We start from the raw sequence: 18784 nt of genomic DNA on the forward strand, positions 1-18784 counted from the left end.
GTCACGTGAGTGCAGCCATATTTATATTTATAGTAGCATATCGCTGTTGTCGGGCAGAGACCTCTTATCTCCATATTCTATTCCCCTGTTTCCTAGGCTGTGTGTTTTCCACTTCCTGTCGGATTTCATTGGATATCATTAGTCATCTGACCAGTTTCATTGGATTTCATTGGATCAAATCGACAGGAAGTGGAAAACACACAGGAAGTGGAAAGCCTAGGAAACAGGTGAATAACTTTTTGTGTTTTTCCGTAAATTAACGCCCTACTTGATCACACTACAGCGTCACACAAAAGTGTCACGGTCCGCTCCTCGACTGACTTTATTATTTAGCCATTGTCTGACCTTATATGGTATTGGACCCTTTTGGACCCTTTTGGCAACTCTTTCTGTTGTATTATTCCTTGGTCTCCTTGTACCTTTATTTTGTAGTGTTGTCGTGGTGTTTCCTGTCTGCCCTAGTTGTTGCTTCCTGTCTTGTCTCACCAGAATGTCTTAGCAATTATAGTTCACCTGTGTCTTGTTCTGTTACAGCCAATCATGTGTTAATTGTCCTTTGTTCTCACCTGTGCCTAGTTAGTCCCTGTCTATTTATATGCCCCTCTGTTACCCATTTGTGTTGGTTCATTAATGTTGTCACTGTGTTCTGTCAGTTACCTGTTGTCTTTATATTCCCTGTTTAAGTAATAAACCCCGCTGCATCTGAATCGTTCTGTCTCCGCTTCACTGTCTGCGCTCTTGGGTCCTACACTTCTCTCCCCCGCACCGTGACACAAAAGCATCAAAAGTAGCAGATCTGAAAGCTTGATCTAGCTTGTACATCGGCTACTTTTGCTATTCCTGAAATCCTGAATCCTGAAAATTAACAGTTTTGGACATCTGAGGAGAGACAATATTCAAGTGGTGAATCGATAAGCCTTTCAGCAAAAACACACACACACACGCACACGCACAGAGCTGAAACAGGGTGGCGGCTCTTGTCGCAAAGGGGGCGGGGCAAGACAGAGCTATAATGAAAGGTTATTAAATCAGTCCATTTATTAAGCCGCACGCCCTCTCTTCTTCTTTGTCTCGTTTTACATATTCATCATAAAACTAACGCAATTATCAATACGGTTAATCTATGTGGCAGTCAGTCACGTGGTATGAAAAAAGCCATTACTCGTGAGCCTTCTTTAATGAACAAATCTAATGAAGTGCGGTAAAATATTTCGCATGTGAGTGCGCGTGCGTGTGTGTGTGAGTGCGTGTGCGCACGTGCGTGCGTGTGTGAGCGCGCTCCCTTATGAGCTAAAAGGGAGGGATTAAGTGGGTCTGATGAGACTGTAACTCCTTGTGAAGACAAAAGACAGACAGATCCATTGGAAAAACATACTCAAGAGATTTATAATTTATACTCCATCACATAGCGCTGTTGCTTGCCAAAAAAAATTACTGATTTATGGCAAGCCACGCTGTTTAATGGAGTATATAGATGAAGCTTAAAGATAGTATCAGTGGAATGTGAGGCACGCCGGATGGTTCCTCACCTGACGAAACATGAACATGTTGCCAAAGAAAGGCGACGGTTTGGGATGTCTGATTCCACATCGAGACAGGATGGAGTAGGGGGCGATCGAATACCTGTGGTACGAGAGAGAGGGGGAGAGAGAGAGAGAGAGAGAGAGAGAGAGAGAGAGAGAATTTTAGCATTGAAAAAATACCTTTATTAACTTACTACAGGATACAACAATTCAGCAACAAAAAAATAAAACAAAAATAATACTGTGCCTGACATTAACCCCAAAATAGATTTTCAATATTACAGGAAATCCAGAGCAAACGAGACACAAACCATAAAAAAAAACACTGATCTATTTTTTTGGCAATTATTCTATCATGATAATTACCTTTTTGATTAATCAGATAATCAAGAAGCATATTTATGATGAAAACATCAACAAATCGCAAAAAAGGAAAAAAAACAACTAAATTGAATTGATTTCTTTCATAATCAATTACATCGAATATGATACTAATTAAGGTTGTGTTGACCATTTTGTCAAACAGAGTCAAGGTGCTGATCCGACATGATGGAAACACTAGGGAAACAATACAGGTTTCAAAGTGGGGGGGTTCCAAATAGCCCCCGGGTGTGTTATGGGGTTCCTTGAAAGTTGACAGCCACTGTGCTACACTAAATGGAATAGAGCCTTCATTAGACTCATTGGTAACACCTGTGAAGTAAGGAAGAGGCCCAATTTCTTTCCAATACGGCTGCTGTGTTACAAGTTGTACAGTAACTTCGCCTTTTTTTTGCGGTTTTCAAATATTGGTTTTCATTGGTTCCAGGCTGTAGAACCAGAGCCGGTAAACAAAATGGCCGCCACTGCTGTGCTCTATTGTAATTGTAAATTAAACTGGGGGTCCTTGAAATGAAAAAGGTTGAGACTAAAGTGCACTAAACATCACTGCATCCAAAACAAGGCAGTGTCGTCTCCCACAAAACAAAACTAAACACGTGACACTATGACACTTGAAGGATTTATTTGCGCTGCAGGGACGCGTAAAAGAGAAAGCCCCCACATACTCCTAAAACCTAGCACCATGTATTATTCATAATATACATCCAAGCCGTTTTCTGCTGACACGCAAGTCCTTGGAACGCCCAGGCTGAGGACTTTCTGCTCCCGACTTTGTTTGAGGCATGGGGCATTATGGGTATACGGCCTTACAGCGGGACGTTATTCAGTCATGTAATAATGCACTGTCCGTCCCGCTCGCTGAGCCGGTTCTTTGCTTATGAATTCCACAGAGAGAGAGAGAGAGAGAGAGAGAGAGAGAGAGAGAGAGAGAGAGAGAGAGAGAGAGAGAGAGAGAGAGAGAGAGAGAGAGAGAGAGAGGAGTGATGGAAGAGATACCCTGTTACAAGTAAAAGTCCGCTATTTAAAAATTTACTTGAGTAAAAGTGCAAAAGTATTGACATCAAAATACGCTTAGCCTACATTACCAAAAGTAAAAGTAACTCATTATGCAGAAAGTTTTCAAAATGTTAAAAAATCTGCTAAAGTATAACTTAGGGCTGAAGTGGTTAATGTATGTTTTGTAATAATAATCTAAATCTACAAAGTAACTAGTAACTAAAGTTTTCAAATAATTGTAGTGGAGTAAAAAGTACAATAGTTTGCCTCTGAGATGTAGTGGACTAGAAGTATTGAAAATTGGAAATACTCCAGTAAAGTAAAAAGAAGGACCTCAAAATTGTACTTAAAGTAATACTAGGTAACGTTTTCAACAAAACTAAAGTTAAATTGTATATCTTTTGCGAGTGGCAAAAGTTTCACAACACCCACTCCGTGAATTTCACCCCCGGAAGCCTTTTATTTATATATTTTCTATTGAACGTGTACGGGGGGGACTTTCCCGGGAAAATGACGTTCCTGGCCAACGTCATGACGTCGTGGCCGACGTCCTCAGGAACTACCGCAACGGTTTCCTGTTTGGCCAGGAACTACCGCGCTATTAACAAAAAGGAACCTCACGCTGATTTTAAGAGAATGTAGAATTGGGAGATCGAAAAAGAACAGAAAAAGAAAGCACAGCTCATGGTAACTAATGCTCCACTGGCTAAGAGAAACGATCCGTAGATAGTATAAAACAATTAAAAGATCGCTTTTTGAAACGCTTCCGGCTTCCGGTGAAAACAAATGGAATTCTGGGTAATCGAGGACTAGGGAAATTGTATGCAGTGACGGTAGTGACCAGCAGAGGTTGCTAAAAATCGTTATTTGTGATTTTGCATTGTACAACTTTAAGTACAGTAGTAAATGTACTTAAGTTATTTTCCTCTCAGACCCCAAACTTAGAATATTTCGTTGTTTGATATTTTGTCCACAATTCCATGCTGTATTGATGTTGGTACCATAGGAGAGATAACAGGCAAACATTGATCAAAAGAGCAATTCTTTAATTAAGTAATGCAGATGTTTAACAATAATTTAACTATTGAGAGTGTAAAATGAAACCAAATGGACCCATAAGGGTCCATTTGGTTTCATTTTACACTCTTAAGAGTTAAAGATCTATAAGGGTCCATTTGGTTACCAACTCTCCATCATTTAGCTGGGGACCACCTGGAACCCCCTCAAGGACCATTGGTGGTCCCCGGACCACTGGTTGAGAACCACTGATCTAAACACAGAGGGACACATGATGCTCAATGCAGGGCTGTCTGCAGCTATCCAGTACATTCCTCTTCCATGGATTACTTTTTTGATTAATCGAATAATTGAGATTTTTTTAATATATATATATATATATATATATATATACGAATCATCGTGAAAATGTTTAATATGATTTTGTAGAATCGACTAAATAACCTCTTAAGCCACATTTTATATTTGTCGTACAATGGTGTCACTCAAAAATACACTTACTCCCGTAGGAGTAAGTGCAGTGACAAATATCATTGTTTATTGTTTATTGAATGGATCCCCATTTGCTGACGCCGGGGCTTCCTGGGGTCCATATAAGATGCATACAAATATAAAAACATGAGAAATACATAATTACAATACATTATACAAAAGTTCAATACAATTTAAGATTAAGATTCCGGTCATGTGGTCTGCTGCAACAAGTGTGTCTTTAAAGCTTAAATCTTGAATGATAATTTATTTTGTGTGAGATGAATGTGAGATGGTAACAAGTTCCCGAATGCCCGGCTTCCCTCCCCCTGAACACGGGCCAATTGTGTTTGTATAGGCGCTCGACAAAGCCGGTTAAGGTGGATTTGAACGCCCAGATTCCGCTGCGGTGGGCATGCAGGCACTTTATCACTGCTGCGCCACCCGAGCTCCCTTTGAACCATCTTTTGCCACACAGGTTCAATATCCCACCTTGACGTCTGCGTCAAAGTCACCACGAAGAGACGACCACGGACCTGGCTGTGGCCAGTCAGTAAATCGTAGCTGTCGGGCGAAAACCTTATATCTCCACATATATCAACTTTTAATGTTTTTTCATAAACTAATGCCCTACTTCATCATACAAGAGCGTCACACAAAAGTAGTGAAAATAGCTGATCTACAAGCTCACAACGCGTCGCTTCGCGCCGCGTTGTGAGCTTGTACATCAGCTATTTTCACTATTTTATTTAAAAAAAAAAGAAAAAAAAAAGGAGGGAATGGTTTTGGACATGTGAGGTTTCCGCCCGACGGCGACAAAATGTACTAACATTAACGCTGTCATCCGCAGCGGCGGGCGGCATCAGAACAGATCCTCCTCTCTGACTCCAAAAGGGCCTTAAAATAGCTTTTTACTGTCACCGCTGTGCACTCCATCCCTTAATGTCCTCAAGGAGATAGATCCATTACCATATTAATAATGTGATGTGAACGGCTGATAGATTAAACTACAGCAATAAAGCAAGCGGGCCGAGCCAAGGCACGACTGGCAGACACACACACACACACACACACACACACACACACACACACACACACACACACACACACACACACACACACACACACACACACACACACACACACACACACACACACACACACACACACACACACACACACACACACACACACACACACACACACACACACACAGGCCCATTTTAATGACAGCGCGGTAATTATAACTCTATGTGTCAGAGCTGACAGTCAGGCCTTAACGCATGCATCACATCAGAGCAGACCCATTCGACACACACACGCACGCACGCACGCACGCACACACGCACACACACACACACACACACACACGCACGTCCATCATTGTTATTGGTGTAGTCTTGTTGGGTTCTATATTCAGTCCATTCCTCCCATTTTTCGAGGAATAGTCTCTTGCAATCTCAAGTTATGAGTTAGTTTCTCCATTACAAATATCTCCTCCACAATGCGCACCGAGCGCCGCGCTATGAGCTTTAAAAAATCTTGACAATTTGTGCAAATCTTTGAATATATATATATTTTTAGAGTGAACATTTGTAACTCAAATCTTTGCTTCTGGGGGTCCCTGGAACAAAACATTTTGAGATGGGGGTCCGCGGCCAAATAAATATCTAAAAATAGTATCAACAGTATGTTGCTATTTCAGTGGGGCTCCAACATTTCCATGCCAAGGACCCCCAAAATGATATGTATTTGGCCGCGGACCCCCATCTCAAAATACGTTGTTCCAGGGACCCCCCCAGAAGCACAGATCGGAGTTAAAAACATATATATACTATATATTCAGCATACATTTTCAACGATTGTTCAAAATATAGCAGATCAAGCAAGCTTGTATATCTGCTATTTTTTGAATAGCCAAAGAAATCTTAAAATGACACAGATGCGTCCCCTGGTCTTAATGGATTAAATGTATGGCTATAATCAGCTGCTTGACTGTATAAATGCGTATATGAGGAACAGCCTGGCTTGTTGGAGGTTATAATTGAGGGGAGCCAGTGCTTCCCAGAGCGAGCTGCACGGGGGAACCATGACAGCAGGTGGAGCGGCTAAATGCCACATGAGGGGACACCAGCACAAAATGCATTTCAGCAGTCAACTTCAATGTTTTTTCAGGTGAAGGACCCCTTAAGTTCAGTGGTTCTCAAACTTTTTCATGTCAAGGACCCACCAAATGTATTTGGCCGAGACGAGGACCCCCATCTGAAAAGGCGATTTGTGTTAAAAAAAAAATCGTAAAAAAAAATATTCAAAAATAGCAGATGTACAAGATTAGACTTGTATATCTGCTATTTGAATAGCCAGATATAAAATATGGATAAAGTGGTTAAAATTATTGTGATGCTGTATCAACAACGCGTCACTTCGCACCGCCTTGTGAGCTTGTAGATCAGCTATTTTCACGACTTTTGTAGTGACACTCTTTTGTATGATGAAGTAGGGCATTAGTTTATGAAAAAACATTAAAAGTTGACATACTGTATGGAGATTCCGCCCGAAAGCTACGATTTACCGACTGGCTACAGCAAGGTCTGTGATTTTTTTCAAAGGTGAGTGAAAACACTAAAAAATCTCTGGCACTGTGGGTAGACAATGTTTTTTTTCTGGCACCGAATGAGTTAATTATGATTAAAATAATTAATCACGATTAACGTAATGGTGAGTTAATTGCAATTAATCGAGTTAACTTTGACAGCCCTAATTGTAATTGAATGCAATCATAAAGAGATAGTCACTTTTAAGTAGTGGTTATTATTAAACATGGCCCTTTAATTGCTTCAGTCATCAAATCAATTTCTGTAGGCCTACTTTTTGCTTTTTAATGCTTTTTAAAAAAAATTGGGGTTATCACTTATTTTTAGTGATCTAATCTGTGTTGTTCTGGTTGCACCACCAGATAATTTTAAGTTGAGTCATTCTAGTTTTACATTAGAACATGAATCAAATATTAACCAACTTAAAGCTGCACTCTGTAACATTCTCAGGGGGAATTCTGATCTTCAGGCAGTGTACAGCGATAAATAGCAGATCTACAAACTCACAATGATGTGTCATAAAGTGAGCTTGTTCATCTGCTATTTTCGAGTTGAGCAAGTCAGTGGTGCTCAAACTTTTTTTACTTCTGAAACCCCTTTCCCTGCTTTCTGAATCCAAGCACCCCCTTTATCAGACTACTGCTTTTTACATAGAAAATATTGACATCAAAAATCAAAATTTGAAGTCAATATGTTCAAAATAAAACAGTGTAAGAAGGGCAAATAAGTATTACTTTCTACTCAGTAACAGTTGTGCCAGTCAAGTTATTGATTTCATTTGGTTTAAAACTTTACAGATCAGCAGGTTCACACAACGTTTCTTGACGTTTCATCATGAAATACAACAGTAAAAGTTTTTTTCTTTCCATTTTCCACTTTCTCTCACGTGCCGTATCCCCCTGTAGTACCTCCGAGTACCCCTAGGAGTACATGAGAAACTCTGACCCAAGTGATCCAAAGTTTCAAGGTGAATGCGTTCACGTTGCCTCCTATGATGTAACAAAGGACCTTCTTTGCTCGACTTAACCCATTCAATCCGGGAACGCATCTGTGTCATTTTAGATTTCAGCTATAACCATTATTTTTATACTTTGGGCTATTCAAAAATAGCAGATCTACAAGCTCAAAGCTACGAGCTTGTAGATCTGCTATTTTTTGAAAAATCTCGAACATATGTGTTGAATAGGCCTAGGCCTACATAAAATAAATGTAAACAACATTTTTTACTCAAATCTTTGCTTCTGGGGGGGTCCCTGGAACAACATATTTTGATGGGGATCGGCGGCCAAAAATATATAATTTTGGGGGTCCTTGACAAAAAACGATTGAGCACCACTGATATACAGTTGGAACAATAGTTTTTCAGAAACATGAAGACATTTGTTGAGACACTTGACAGTTACAAATGTCCGCTTAAAAAAAAATATATATATGCAAAGATTTGCACAGATTTTCACAATTCTTCAAAAATAGCAGATCTACAAGCTCACAGCGCGGCACTCGGTGCCGCGCTATGAGCTTGTAGATCTGCTTTTTTTGAATAGCCAAAAGAAATCTAAAATGACAGAGATGCGTCCCCGGATTGAATGGATTAACTTCGGTGCGATGGTGCGATGATGACCTAGAACAGTTGGATTTATGCTCGTTCTAAAATGCAGAGAGAGAGAGATAGAGCGTGAGTGAAGCTCCGACATCAAGTTAATAATAGATTCATGGAGGCAACAGTGTTGGAAAAGGGGACTGATTTAACATCTTTTAGTGGCATCACAGATCCCAAAATGGGACCAAAATGATGTTATTTCAGAACCCTGCATGTGTCTGGAATGTGAAATATGCTGTTGTCCCCAACAACATGGGGGGGGGGGGGGTTCGAGGGGGTCCTCAGCTAAATGACGGTGGAAACACACCAGACTTTTTTCACGCACACACGCATATACGCACACACGCACACACGCACTTTTAGATCCAGTCCTATTTTAAAGCCTGCGTATGCGGGACTCGCGTATCCGCGCGCCTGGTGTAGCCGCTATCATTGATATCAATTGGATCTAAACAAACGCGCTCTACGTGCCACGCATACGCGCGCTTTGAAAAGTCTGGTGTAGATCGGCCGTGAGTTAGTACAGCATCACAATCACCTCAAGCACTTTATCCATTTATATGTTGGCTACCGGTATTCAAAAATAGCAGATATACAAGCTCACAGTGTGTCACATCTGTTTTTTTTTGGTTTTTTTTACACAAATCTTCTCTTCTGGGGGTCTCTGGCACAAAACATTTTCAGATGGGGGGGGTCCGCGGCCAAATGTAATGACAATGTGATTGTGTGCATTTGTTTCTGCATAGTACAGGATATTGTATTGGGTGGATACTGTCGTTCATTGCTGATTAGGGTCTTTGGCGCCTCCCCAGCGGAATCAATAAAGGTCTTATCTTATCTTATCTTAGGGTTGGGATTCTTAACGATTCCAGTTCCTTAACGATTGTCTCTTAATGATTCCTATAGGCCGGGGGGTTCCAAGTGGACCCTTACAGGTCCGTTAACTCTGGTTACGGGTCCATCTGGTTCCATTTGCACACTATGGTGGTCATTGATATTCAAAAAGTTTAAGAACCTCCCGTATTGTAATTGTATAGCAGACGTGAAGTCCACGTACCAGCTCTGACAGTGTGATTTAACCGGTTCGGGAAACAGTTCCAAATGTGATGGAACCGATTCCGGGTTCCTCATTGGGCTTCGGGATCCTCAATGTTGGATCCCGGTTCCTCCAGATCCCAACGCTATTGCTGAGCGTTTTTTATTTAAATGTTTGCCTAAGCTGTAATCCTGGGCGCTACTCTCCCTCTGCCAGCCTAGGGAGAGCCCCGAACTGAACTCATGCTAACTTCAATGCATGAGGAGTGAGCAGACCGCTTCTCATCACCTGACAGGGGGGAGTTTCCCCGGTAGGTCGTAACGCGTGGAAGGAACACGTTATTCCAACCAGTTCCTTTCCCCTCCATCAGGCGCCCCCGGCTGACCAGGGGGAGGCAGTATAGAGACCAGGATTATTGCATGTTTTTTTGTGAGGGTACCTACCCTAGGAGACACAGGGAGAACATGCAAACTCCACACAGAAAGGCCCTTTCGCCATCCCCACCTATATGGGCACTGATGACGCGGAGGAGAGGACACGCCCCCAGCGCCCACAGCGTACCCGGGCGGGAATCTAACCCAGGACCATCTAGCTGTGAGGCAACAGCGCTACCGACTGCGCCACCATGCCTGAGGGTTTTCCTAATGTTCTGTCTGTTTTTGCGTAGCTAATTTTAGCTGTATAGTACTTTTTTTACTCTGCACCTGTATTCTTAACTGCTGTGTTGCCTCTGGTGAGTGAATTTCCCGGGTGGATAAATTCTGTCTGTTATAAAACCTTGGCAGTTGACTGTCCTTGATGGTTAAGCAAGGGATAATCAATGGGGAGAGGGTCATTATTGAGAAATAAACCCCGACAGGGTGATTATCGCGTCGGGTCTAATCACCCTGAAGGGGTTTATTTCTCAATAATGACCCGCTCCCCATCCATTTATTATCCCGCTAATTACACGGCTACTTCATAAAGAAATGAATAAATTGACCCAAAAGTAACAAAATGAAGGATTTCATTGCTTACGGTAATAAAAGTATTCCATTAATTTATGCCAGGTGCGCCTCGGAAAACTACGGGAAGTGTTGATAAAATAGAATCAATATTCGGTTACTGCAATGTCTATTTCTCGCTTCAAATGTTTTCAAAAACATTATTGTAACCAATGTTTAGCTGTAAATGACATTGTGTGTTTGTTTACATGGCTGTCATGTTGGATACGGCACAAAATCAAGCGACGCAGATTGATTTTGTGCCAGGTGCTCTGCGCCTTCGATTAGACAGCGGTCTGTTATTGAGTTCAGAGGTCATTATTCAAAAATAACACACCGCTGAATTCAGTGATTCAAGCATTCAACCAAGCCGTGTGATAATGTGAAATAACTTCACATTGATGGAGATACACATGTTTCTGTGTGGAGCTTGTTGAGGGGGAAACATGGGGGGGCACGGAATTAAATGGAACACCGGGACATTGGTCACAATCCAACAACGGGGAGTCAGTCAGTTGCGGAAAATTATTATTATAGACCCGATCAAAAGTGAAACAAAAGATTACAGTTCACAAGATGACTTATTTTCCATCAATTACACACCCCATGAAGCCTTGAATTCATGGAGATTTGTTTTGTTTTTGTCGCATTCCTAAGCAAATAATTTGATGACCGACTCAAAAAGTCAAAGAGTCTCCTACAAATTTGGCTCAGGAATGCGGCAAAAACTAAAGAAATCCCCATGAATCCAAGGCTTCATGGGGTGTGTAATTGATAGAAAATACGTAATTTTTTGGGGTGAGCTACTCCTTTAAGTCCATTATACTTAAGCCCAATACAATAAAACCAAACAGCGAAAATAGCTGATCTACACGCTCTAGACGCAATGTGAGCTTGCAATGTAAAAACTCTCACCATTTCTCCTTTTTTTTGCATAATAGCCCCCAAAATAGGGACACTGGGTTGAAAATGGTTATATAAATATAAATAGTCTCTCACTAACCTCTAGCAGCCCCCCATACCCCCCCACCTACTGTACCACCCCTTCCCATCAACAACAAAATATAATCCACAATCCCACGGGGAACACAGGCCAGGCGCAGCTCCGCTGCACATGTGGTGAAACATCTCATTTCTTGCACACAAAACCCCAACATGACCGTGGAATGGTTGACGGGTTAATGTAAACAGCTACATTGTTGTGTGCAGGCAGCGATCCCGGCAGGCATGCTGGTGAACTTATTACGCTGTCATCATAATGTGACACAGAGTTTACTGTAGCTCCGTGGCAGGCCACACTAAGCCTGCATTGTACAGTATGCATTGTATGGATGGTGTGGGATTGCATTTTCTGTGGCCGCGATGTGACACGGTGGTTACCGTCCAATGCGAATGCGAGAACTCTTTTACACAAACAATGTTTGTGTGCCCTGTTGCTGTGTGGCAAGACAGGCCAGGGTAAAGAGTGTGTGTGTGTGTGTGTGTGTGTGTGTGTGTGTGTGTGTGTGTGTGTGTGTGTGTGTGTGTGTGTGTGTGTGTGTGTGTGTGTGTGTGTGTGTGTGAGAGAGAGAGACAGAAAGGGAGAAAGGGAGAGAGAGAGCTTTGTTTCCATGGCTTCAGCGGCTGGAGGCACGTGGCATTCTTTGCTTGGAATTGCGAAGAGAAATCTTACGAATATGACATTGTTCAATAATTGACAGTTAACAAGCGCACGTCTGTGCGACGCGCACAAATGTTATTTGTGAACGCAAGCAGAGGCTGTACAGTAAACACACTGCTTTAATGAGATAGTTTGCTGCGTGTGCGCACACACACTCACACACACACACACACACACACACACACACACACACACACACACACACACACAGTGTTAACTATTATTTCACTAGAAGTTAGTCCAATGAGAGAATGTACAAGAATGACTATTCAGTTCATAGGGTTCCCTCTCTCCACTGTTATCTCACCACTTACAGTAGGCCTATAGACAGTTGTAAAATTATGCTCTAAATCTAATGACAGAAATCTCCTCTTATGGGCACAACATCAACATTTCAAATGGGGTCTATGGCCTTATACTGTACGTATCAATCTGGAGTCCTTGACATGAAAATATGTGAAAACCACAGCAGTTTGGGTAACTCTGAGAGTAATGATTATGGCAGTTTATAAAATGTATAAGCATTTAATGCTCTATGCATGCAGATGGCTGTGTGTAATAAGGCAGTGTGTGCATTTAGGTGATCATGGCGGTTTGTAATAAGGCTGTGTGAGCATGCAGGTGATCATGGTAGTGTTTAATAAGGCAGTGTGCATGCAGGTGATCATGGTAGTGTTTTAATAAGGCAGTGAGCATGCAGGTGATCATGGTAGTGTTTAATAAGGCAGTGAGCATGCAGGTGATCAGGGTAGTGTTTTAATAAGGCAGTGTGCATGCAGGTGATCATGGTAGTGTTTAATAAGGCAGTGAGCATGCAGGTGATCATGGTAGTGTTTAATAAGGCAGTGTGCATGCAGGTGATCATGGTAGTGTTTAATAAGGCAGTGAGCATGCAGGTGATCATGGTAGTGTTTAATAAGGCAGTGTGCATGCAGGTGATCATGGTAGTGTTTAATAAGGCAGTGAGCATGCAGGTGATCAGGGTAGTGTTTAATAAGGCAGTGAGCATGCAGGTGATCAGGGTAGTGTTTAATAAGGCAGTGAGCATGCAGGTGATCAGGGTAGTGTTTTAATAAGGCAGTGAGCATGCAGGTGATCAGGGTAGTGTTTTAATAAGGCAGTGAGCATGCAGGTGATCAGGGTAGTGTTTTAATAAGGCAGTGAGCATGCAGGTGATCAGGGTAGTGTTTAATAAGGCAGTGAGCATGCAGGTGATCAGGGTAGTGTTTAATAAGGCAGTGAGCATGCAGGTGATCAGGGTAGTGTTTAATAAGGCAGTGAGCATGCAGGTGATCATGGTAGTGTTTAATAAGGCAGTGAGCATGCAGGTGATCAGGGTAGTGTTTAATAAGGCAGTGAGCATGCAGGTGATCATGGTAGTGTTTAACTCATTGACTGCCAGAGTTAAAACCTCGTTCATAGCAGCCCTTGCCAGCGATTTTCGTGTTTTTTTGTTTCGTTATTTTGTTATTTAATTCACATATAGAATGTCTAGCTGGACAGTTGAATCGTTTTGATCGTTCCACCACTAGAGAGCAGCACATACCAGCTTGATCGCTTCTCGATCACACTCGCCCCCCCCCACACCCACTCACACAGTCAAACACATGAACCGGAAGTGAAATGTCTCAGATTCTGTGATCGGCGAAAATTACGATGTGATACACAACGGGGATGACTGTTCGTCACCCAGACCATAGATTATAGGAGGGGAGGTCTCCGATCGTTTTTCATAGCGTGTGAAAAACCGTTTGTTTCCCTATTATGGTCGAAAATGACTGGGGGTAAAAATGTAAAACCGGAAACGGAACCCAAGTCATGAAACCGGATGCAGTGGTGGTTGAAGTAAGTGGAACCTGAAACTTAGCCTGATTCATAACAGAATAGCGTGATCAGAGCATAAAGATCAATAAAGACCATAGATCGCATTAATGCGATCCTGGTGGCCAGGCGCGCTATTTATTAGATCGCATTAATGCGATAATGGCGGCCAATGAGTTAATAAGGCAGTGAGCATGCAGGTGATCAGGGTGGTGTTTAATAAGGCAGTGTGAGCATGCAGGTGATCAGGGTGGTGTTTAATAAGGCAGTGTGTGCATGCAGGTGATCAGGGTTGTGTTTAATAAGGCAGTGAGCATGCAGGTGATCATGGTAGTGTTTAATAAGGCAGTGAGCATGCAGGTGATCAGGGTGGTGTTTAATAAGGCAGTGAGCATGCAGGTGATCAGGGTGGTGTTTAATAAGGCAGTGTGTGCATGCAGGTGATCAGGGTAGTGTTTAATAAGGCAGTGTGTGCATGCAGGTGATCAGGGTAGTGTTTAATAAGGCAGTGAGCATGCAGGTGATCATGGTAGTGTTTAATAAGGCAGTGAGCATGCAGGTGATCAGGGTAGTGTTTTAATAAGGCAGTGTGTGCATGCAGGTGATCATGGTAGTGTTTAATAAGGCAGTGAGCATGCAGGTGATCATGGTAGTGTTTAATAAGGCAGTGTGCATGCAGGTGATCATGGTAGTGTTTAATAAGGCAGTGAGCATGCAGGTGATCATGGTAGTGTTTAATAAGGCAGTGTGCATGCAGGTGATCATGGTAGTGTTTAATAAGGCAGTGAGCATGCAGGTGATCAGGGTAGTGTTTAATAAGGCAGTGAGCATGCAGGTGATCAGGGTAGTGTTTAATAAGGCAGTGAGCATGCAGGTGATCAGGGTAGTGTTTTAATAAGGCAGTGAGCATGCAGGTGATCAGGGTAGTGTTTTAATAAGGCAGTGAGCATGCAGGTGATCAGGGTAGTGTTTAATAAGGCAGTGAGCATGCAGGTGATCAGGGTAGTGTTTAATAAGGCAGTGAGCATGCAGGTGATCAGGGTAGTGTTTAATAAGGCAGTGAGCATGCAGGTGATCATGGTAGTGTTTAATAAGGCAGTGAGCATGCAGGTGATCAGGGTAGTGTTTAATAAGGCAGTGAGCATGCAGGTGATCATGGTAGTGTTTAACTCATTGACTGCCAGAGTTAAAACCTCGTTCATAGCAGCCCTTGCCAGCGATTTTCGTGTTTTTTTGTTTCGTTATTTTGTTATTTAATTCACATATAGAATGTCTAGCTGGACAGTTGAATCGTTTTGATCGTTCCACCACTAGAGAGCAGCACATACCAGCTTGATCGCTTCTCGATCACACTCGCCCCCCCCCCACACCCACTCACACAGTCAAACACATGAACCGGAAGTGAAATGTCTCAGATTCTGTGATCGGCGAAAATTACGATGTGATACACAACGGGGATGACTGTTCGTCACCCAGACCATAGATTATAGGAGGGGAGGTCTCCGATCGTTTTTCATAGCGTGTGAAAAACCGTTTGTTTCCCTATTATGGTCGAAAATGACTGGGGGTAAAAATGTAAAACCGGAAACGGAACCCAAGTCATGAAACCGGATGCAGTGGTGGTTGAAGTAAGTGGAACCTGAAACTTAGCCTGATTCATAACAGAATAGCGTGATCAGAGCATAAAGATCAATAAAGACCATAGATCGCATTAATGCGATCCTGGTGGCCAGGCGCGCTATTTATTAGATCGCATTAATGCGATAATGGCGGCCAATGAGTTAATAAGGCAGTGAGCATGCAGGTGATCAGGGTGGTGTTTAATAAGGCAGTGTGAGCATGCAGGTGATCAGGGTGGTGTTTAATAAGGCAGTGTGTGCATGCAGGTGATCAGGGTTGTGTTTAATAAGGCAGTGAGCATGCAGGTGATCATGGTAGTGTTTAATAAGGCAGTGAGCATGCAGGTGATCAGGGTGGTGTTTAATAAGGCAGTGAGCATGCAGGTGATCAGGGTGGTGTTTAATAAGGCAGTGTGTGCATGCAGGTGATCAGGGTAGTGTTTAATAAGGCAGTGTGTGCATGCAGGTGATCAGGGTAGTGTTTAATAAGGCAGTGAGCATGCAGGTGATCATGGTAGTGTTTAATAAGGCAGTGAGCATGCAGGTGATCAGGGTAGTGTTTTAATAAGGCAGTGTGTGCATGCAGGTGATCATGGTAGTGTTTAATAAGGCAGTGAGCATGCAGGTGATCATGGTAGTGTTTAATAAGGCAGTGAGCATGCAGGTGATCAGGGTAGTGTTTTAATAAGGCAGTGTGTGCATGCAGGTGATCATGGTAGTGTTTAATAAGGCAGTGAGCATGCAGGTGATCATGGTAGTGTTTAATAAGGCAGTGAGCATGCAGGTGATCATGGTAGTGTTTAATAAGGCAGTGAGCATGCAGGTGATCATGGTAGTGTTTAATAAGGCAGTTGAGCATGCAGGTGATCAGGGTAGTGTTTAATAAGGCAGTGTGAGCATGCAGGTGATCATGGTAGTGTTTAATAAGGCAGTGAGCATGCAGGTGATCAGGGTAGTGTTTTAATAAGGCAGTGAGCATGCAGGTGATCATGGTAGTGTTTAATAAGGCAGTGTGAGCATGCAGGTGATCATGGTAGTGTTTAATAAGGCAGTGAGCATGCAGGTGAACAGGGTAGTGTTTAATAAGGCAGTGAGCATGCAGGTGATCATGGTAGTGTTTAATAAGGCAGTGAGCATGCAGGTGATCATGGTAGTGTTTTAATAAGGCAGTGAGCATGCAGGTGATCAGGGTAGTGTTTTAATAAGGCAGTGAGCATGCAGGTGATCAGGGTAGTGTTTTAATAAGGCAGTGAGCATGCAGGTGATCAGGGTAGTGTTTAATAAGGCAGTGAGCATGCAGGTTGCTCAGCCAAGGACAACATAACAGTGCTGAGCCTGCAGCAGTTATTAAGTCACTTCAGAAATGTCACGCGCACACGACACGTTTCCACTGCCCCGTGGTGACCTTAGGAAATTATTAGCAGCAGCAGCTACGCAACTGACACTGTGACTGCATTAAACCTGTCGCTTTGAGTGTGGGTTTGAGAGAGACAGACAGACAGACAGACAGACAGACAGACAGACAGACAGACAGACAGACAGACAGACCGAAGTCCAAATCGTGAAGGTGACGAGGGGCTTTGCTCTTTGTGCATGTAGTGGTGGCAAGAACACGCACGCATGCATGTGCATGTCTGCCGCGGGAATCCGTGCCCACCTGCACGTGTGCTGTGAACATCGGCCACTGCACGTGCATGGCTCTGCCTATCTGTGCCCGCACGTGTGTGTGTGTGTGTGTGTGTGTGTGTGTGTGTGTGTGTGTGTGTGTGTGTGTGTGTAGTGCATACGTGTTCCTGGCTCCTGCGCATGCTTGCACATTTTTCGTTGGTGTGTGTGTGTGTGTGTGTGTGTGTGTACGTCTTTATGGAGGGGAGTAATTGAGTGGTGGAGGACAGGGCTCAACACCACAGGGAGCCAGCTGGACTTATTGAGGGATGAGCCCCCCCCCCCTCTCTCTCCTCTCTCTCCCTCCCACTCCCCCCATCCATCTCTCTCTCTCCTCTCTCTCTCCCTGCTCTCCACTAAGGCATAGCAGAGTATAGGGGCAGAGGGGTGGAGAGATTGAAGGATACATGGAAGGCTGGAGAGGGAGAGAGAGAGAGAGAGAGAGAGAGAGAGAGAGAGAGAGAGAGAGAGAGAGAGAGAGAGAGAGAGAGAGAGAGAGACAGAGAGAGAGAGAAAGAGAGAGGCAACCCTCCACACATTGCCTCCACTCAGGCTAAACAAGAGTGGGGAGGGGGGGTTGGGGTGGTGGTATAGGGTGGAGGGGTGAGCTTCAGGGAGACACTGGAGGCTCAGAAAGAACACCAGTGGGGGGGGGGGGGGTGGGTGGAGAGATGGAGAGACAGAGCGTGGACGGAGGAGCGGAGAGAGAGAGGCTGAGAGCAGAGAGAGGAAGAGGGTTTAGGAAAGGATGCGAGGGGGGGGGGCGAAGAAACAAAGAAAGGAAGCGAGGCGGGATTATTGGAGGATGAGTGGAAGGTAGGAGCAGATGACTGAGACGCCGGGGATGGATGGAGTGATGAATGACGGAGAGATGAAGAGGAGTGTAAGAAGACGAGGAGAGGTCGTCGAGAGGTTGCGTGTGCGTAGAGGGGCTTGTGACGTCCACGCGCGCACGCGCACGCGCACGCACACACAGATGAAGATCCATCAGGGACTATCAATTCACACCATGTCCATCACATAGTAGAAACACACCTACGCCTACAGCAGGGGTCTTCAACGTTTTAGAGGCCAAGGACCCCTTAGCTGAGAGAGAGATGAAGCAGGGACCCCCTCTATATTGTATAAAATTGTGTTTTAGATTAAACTTTTTTTTTTTTACTTGATCTGCTCTTTTTTTCCCTCTACACCTATACCTCTTTGCCAAAAATAGCCGATCTACAAGCTCACAACGCCTCGCAGGGGGGGGGGGAAGGTTAGCAGTGACAACACAGAAATGTGTGGAGAGGGTTAATTGACTAAAATAAACAAACACAACAGAGGAACTCAAGTGCACTAGTCTCTCAACACATCTCCCCAAACACCAAGAACTTACATTACATTCTTAAAATAACCTACAGAACAATACATGCAGAGAC

At 43.4% G+C, this 18784-nt stretch overlaps 1 protein-coding gene across 1 annotated transcript in view; it reads right to left on the reverse strand.

The window, feature by feature from the left end:
- Positions 1 to 18784, reverse strand: part of tbxas1 (thromboxane A synthase 1 (platelet)) — a 150153-nt gene that overhangs the window by 91588 nt on the left and 39781 nt on the right. The window contains exon 3 of the mRNA XM_080437859.1: positions 1530 to 1623. Coding sequence (XP_080293985.1) covers positions 1530 to 1623 — 94 coding nt within the window. The remainder of the gene's footprint in view (positions 1 to 1529; positions 1624 to 18784) is intronic.

The sequence above is a fragment of the Gymnoscopelus braueri genome, assembly GCF_963280865.1.
Source record: "Gymnoscopelus braueri genome assembly, chromosome: 9".
Classification (NCBI taxonomy): Eukaryota; Metazoa; Chordata; class Actinopteri; order Myctophiformes; family Myctophidae; genus Gymnoscopelus; species Gymnoscopelus braueri.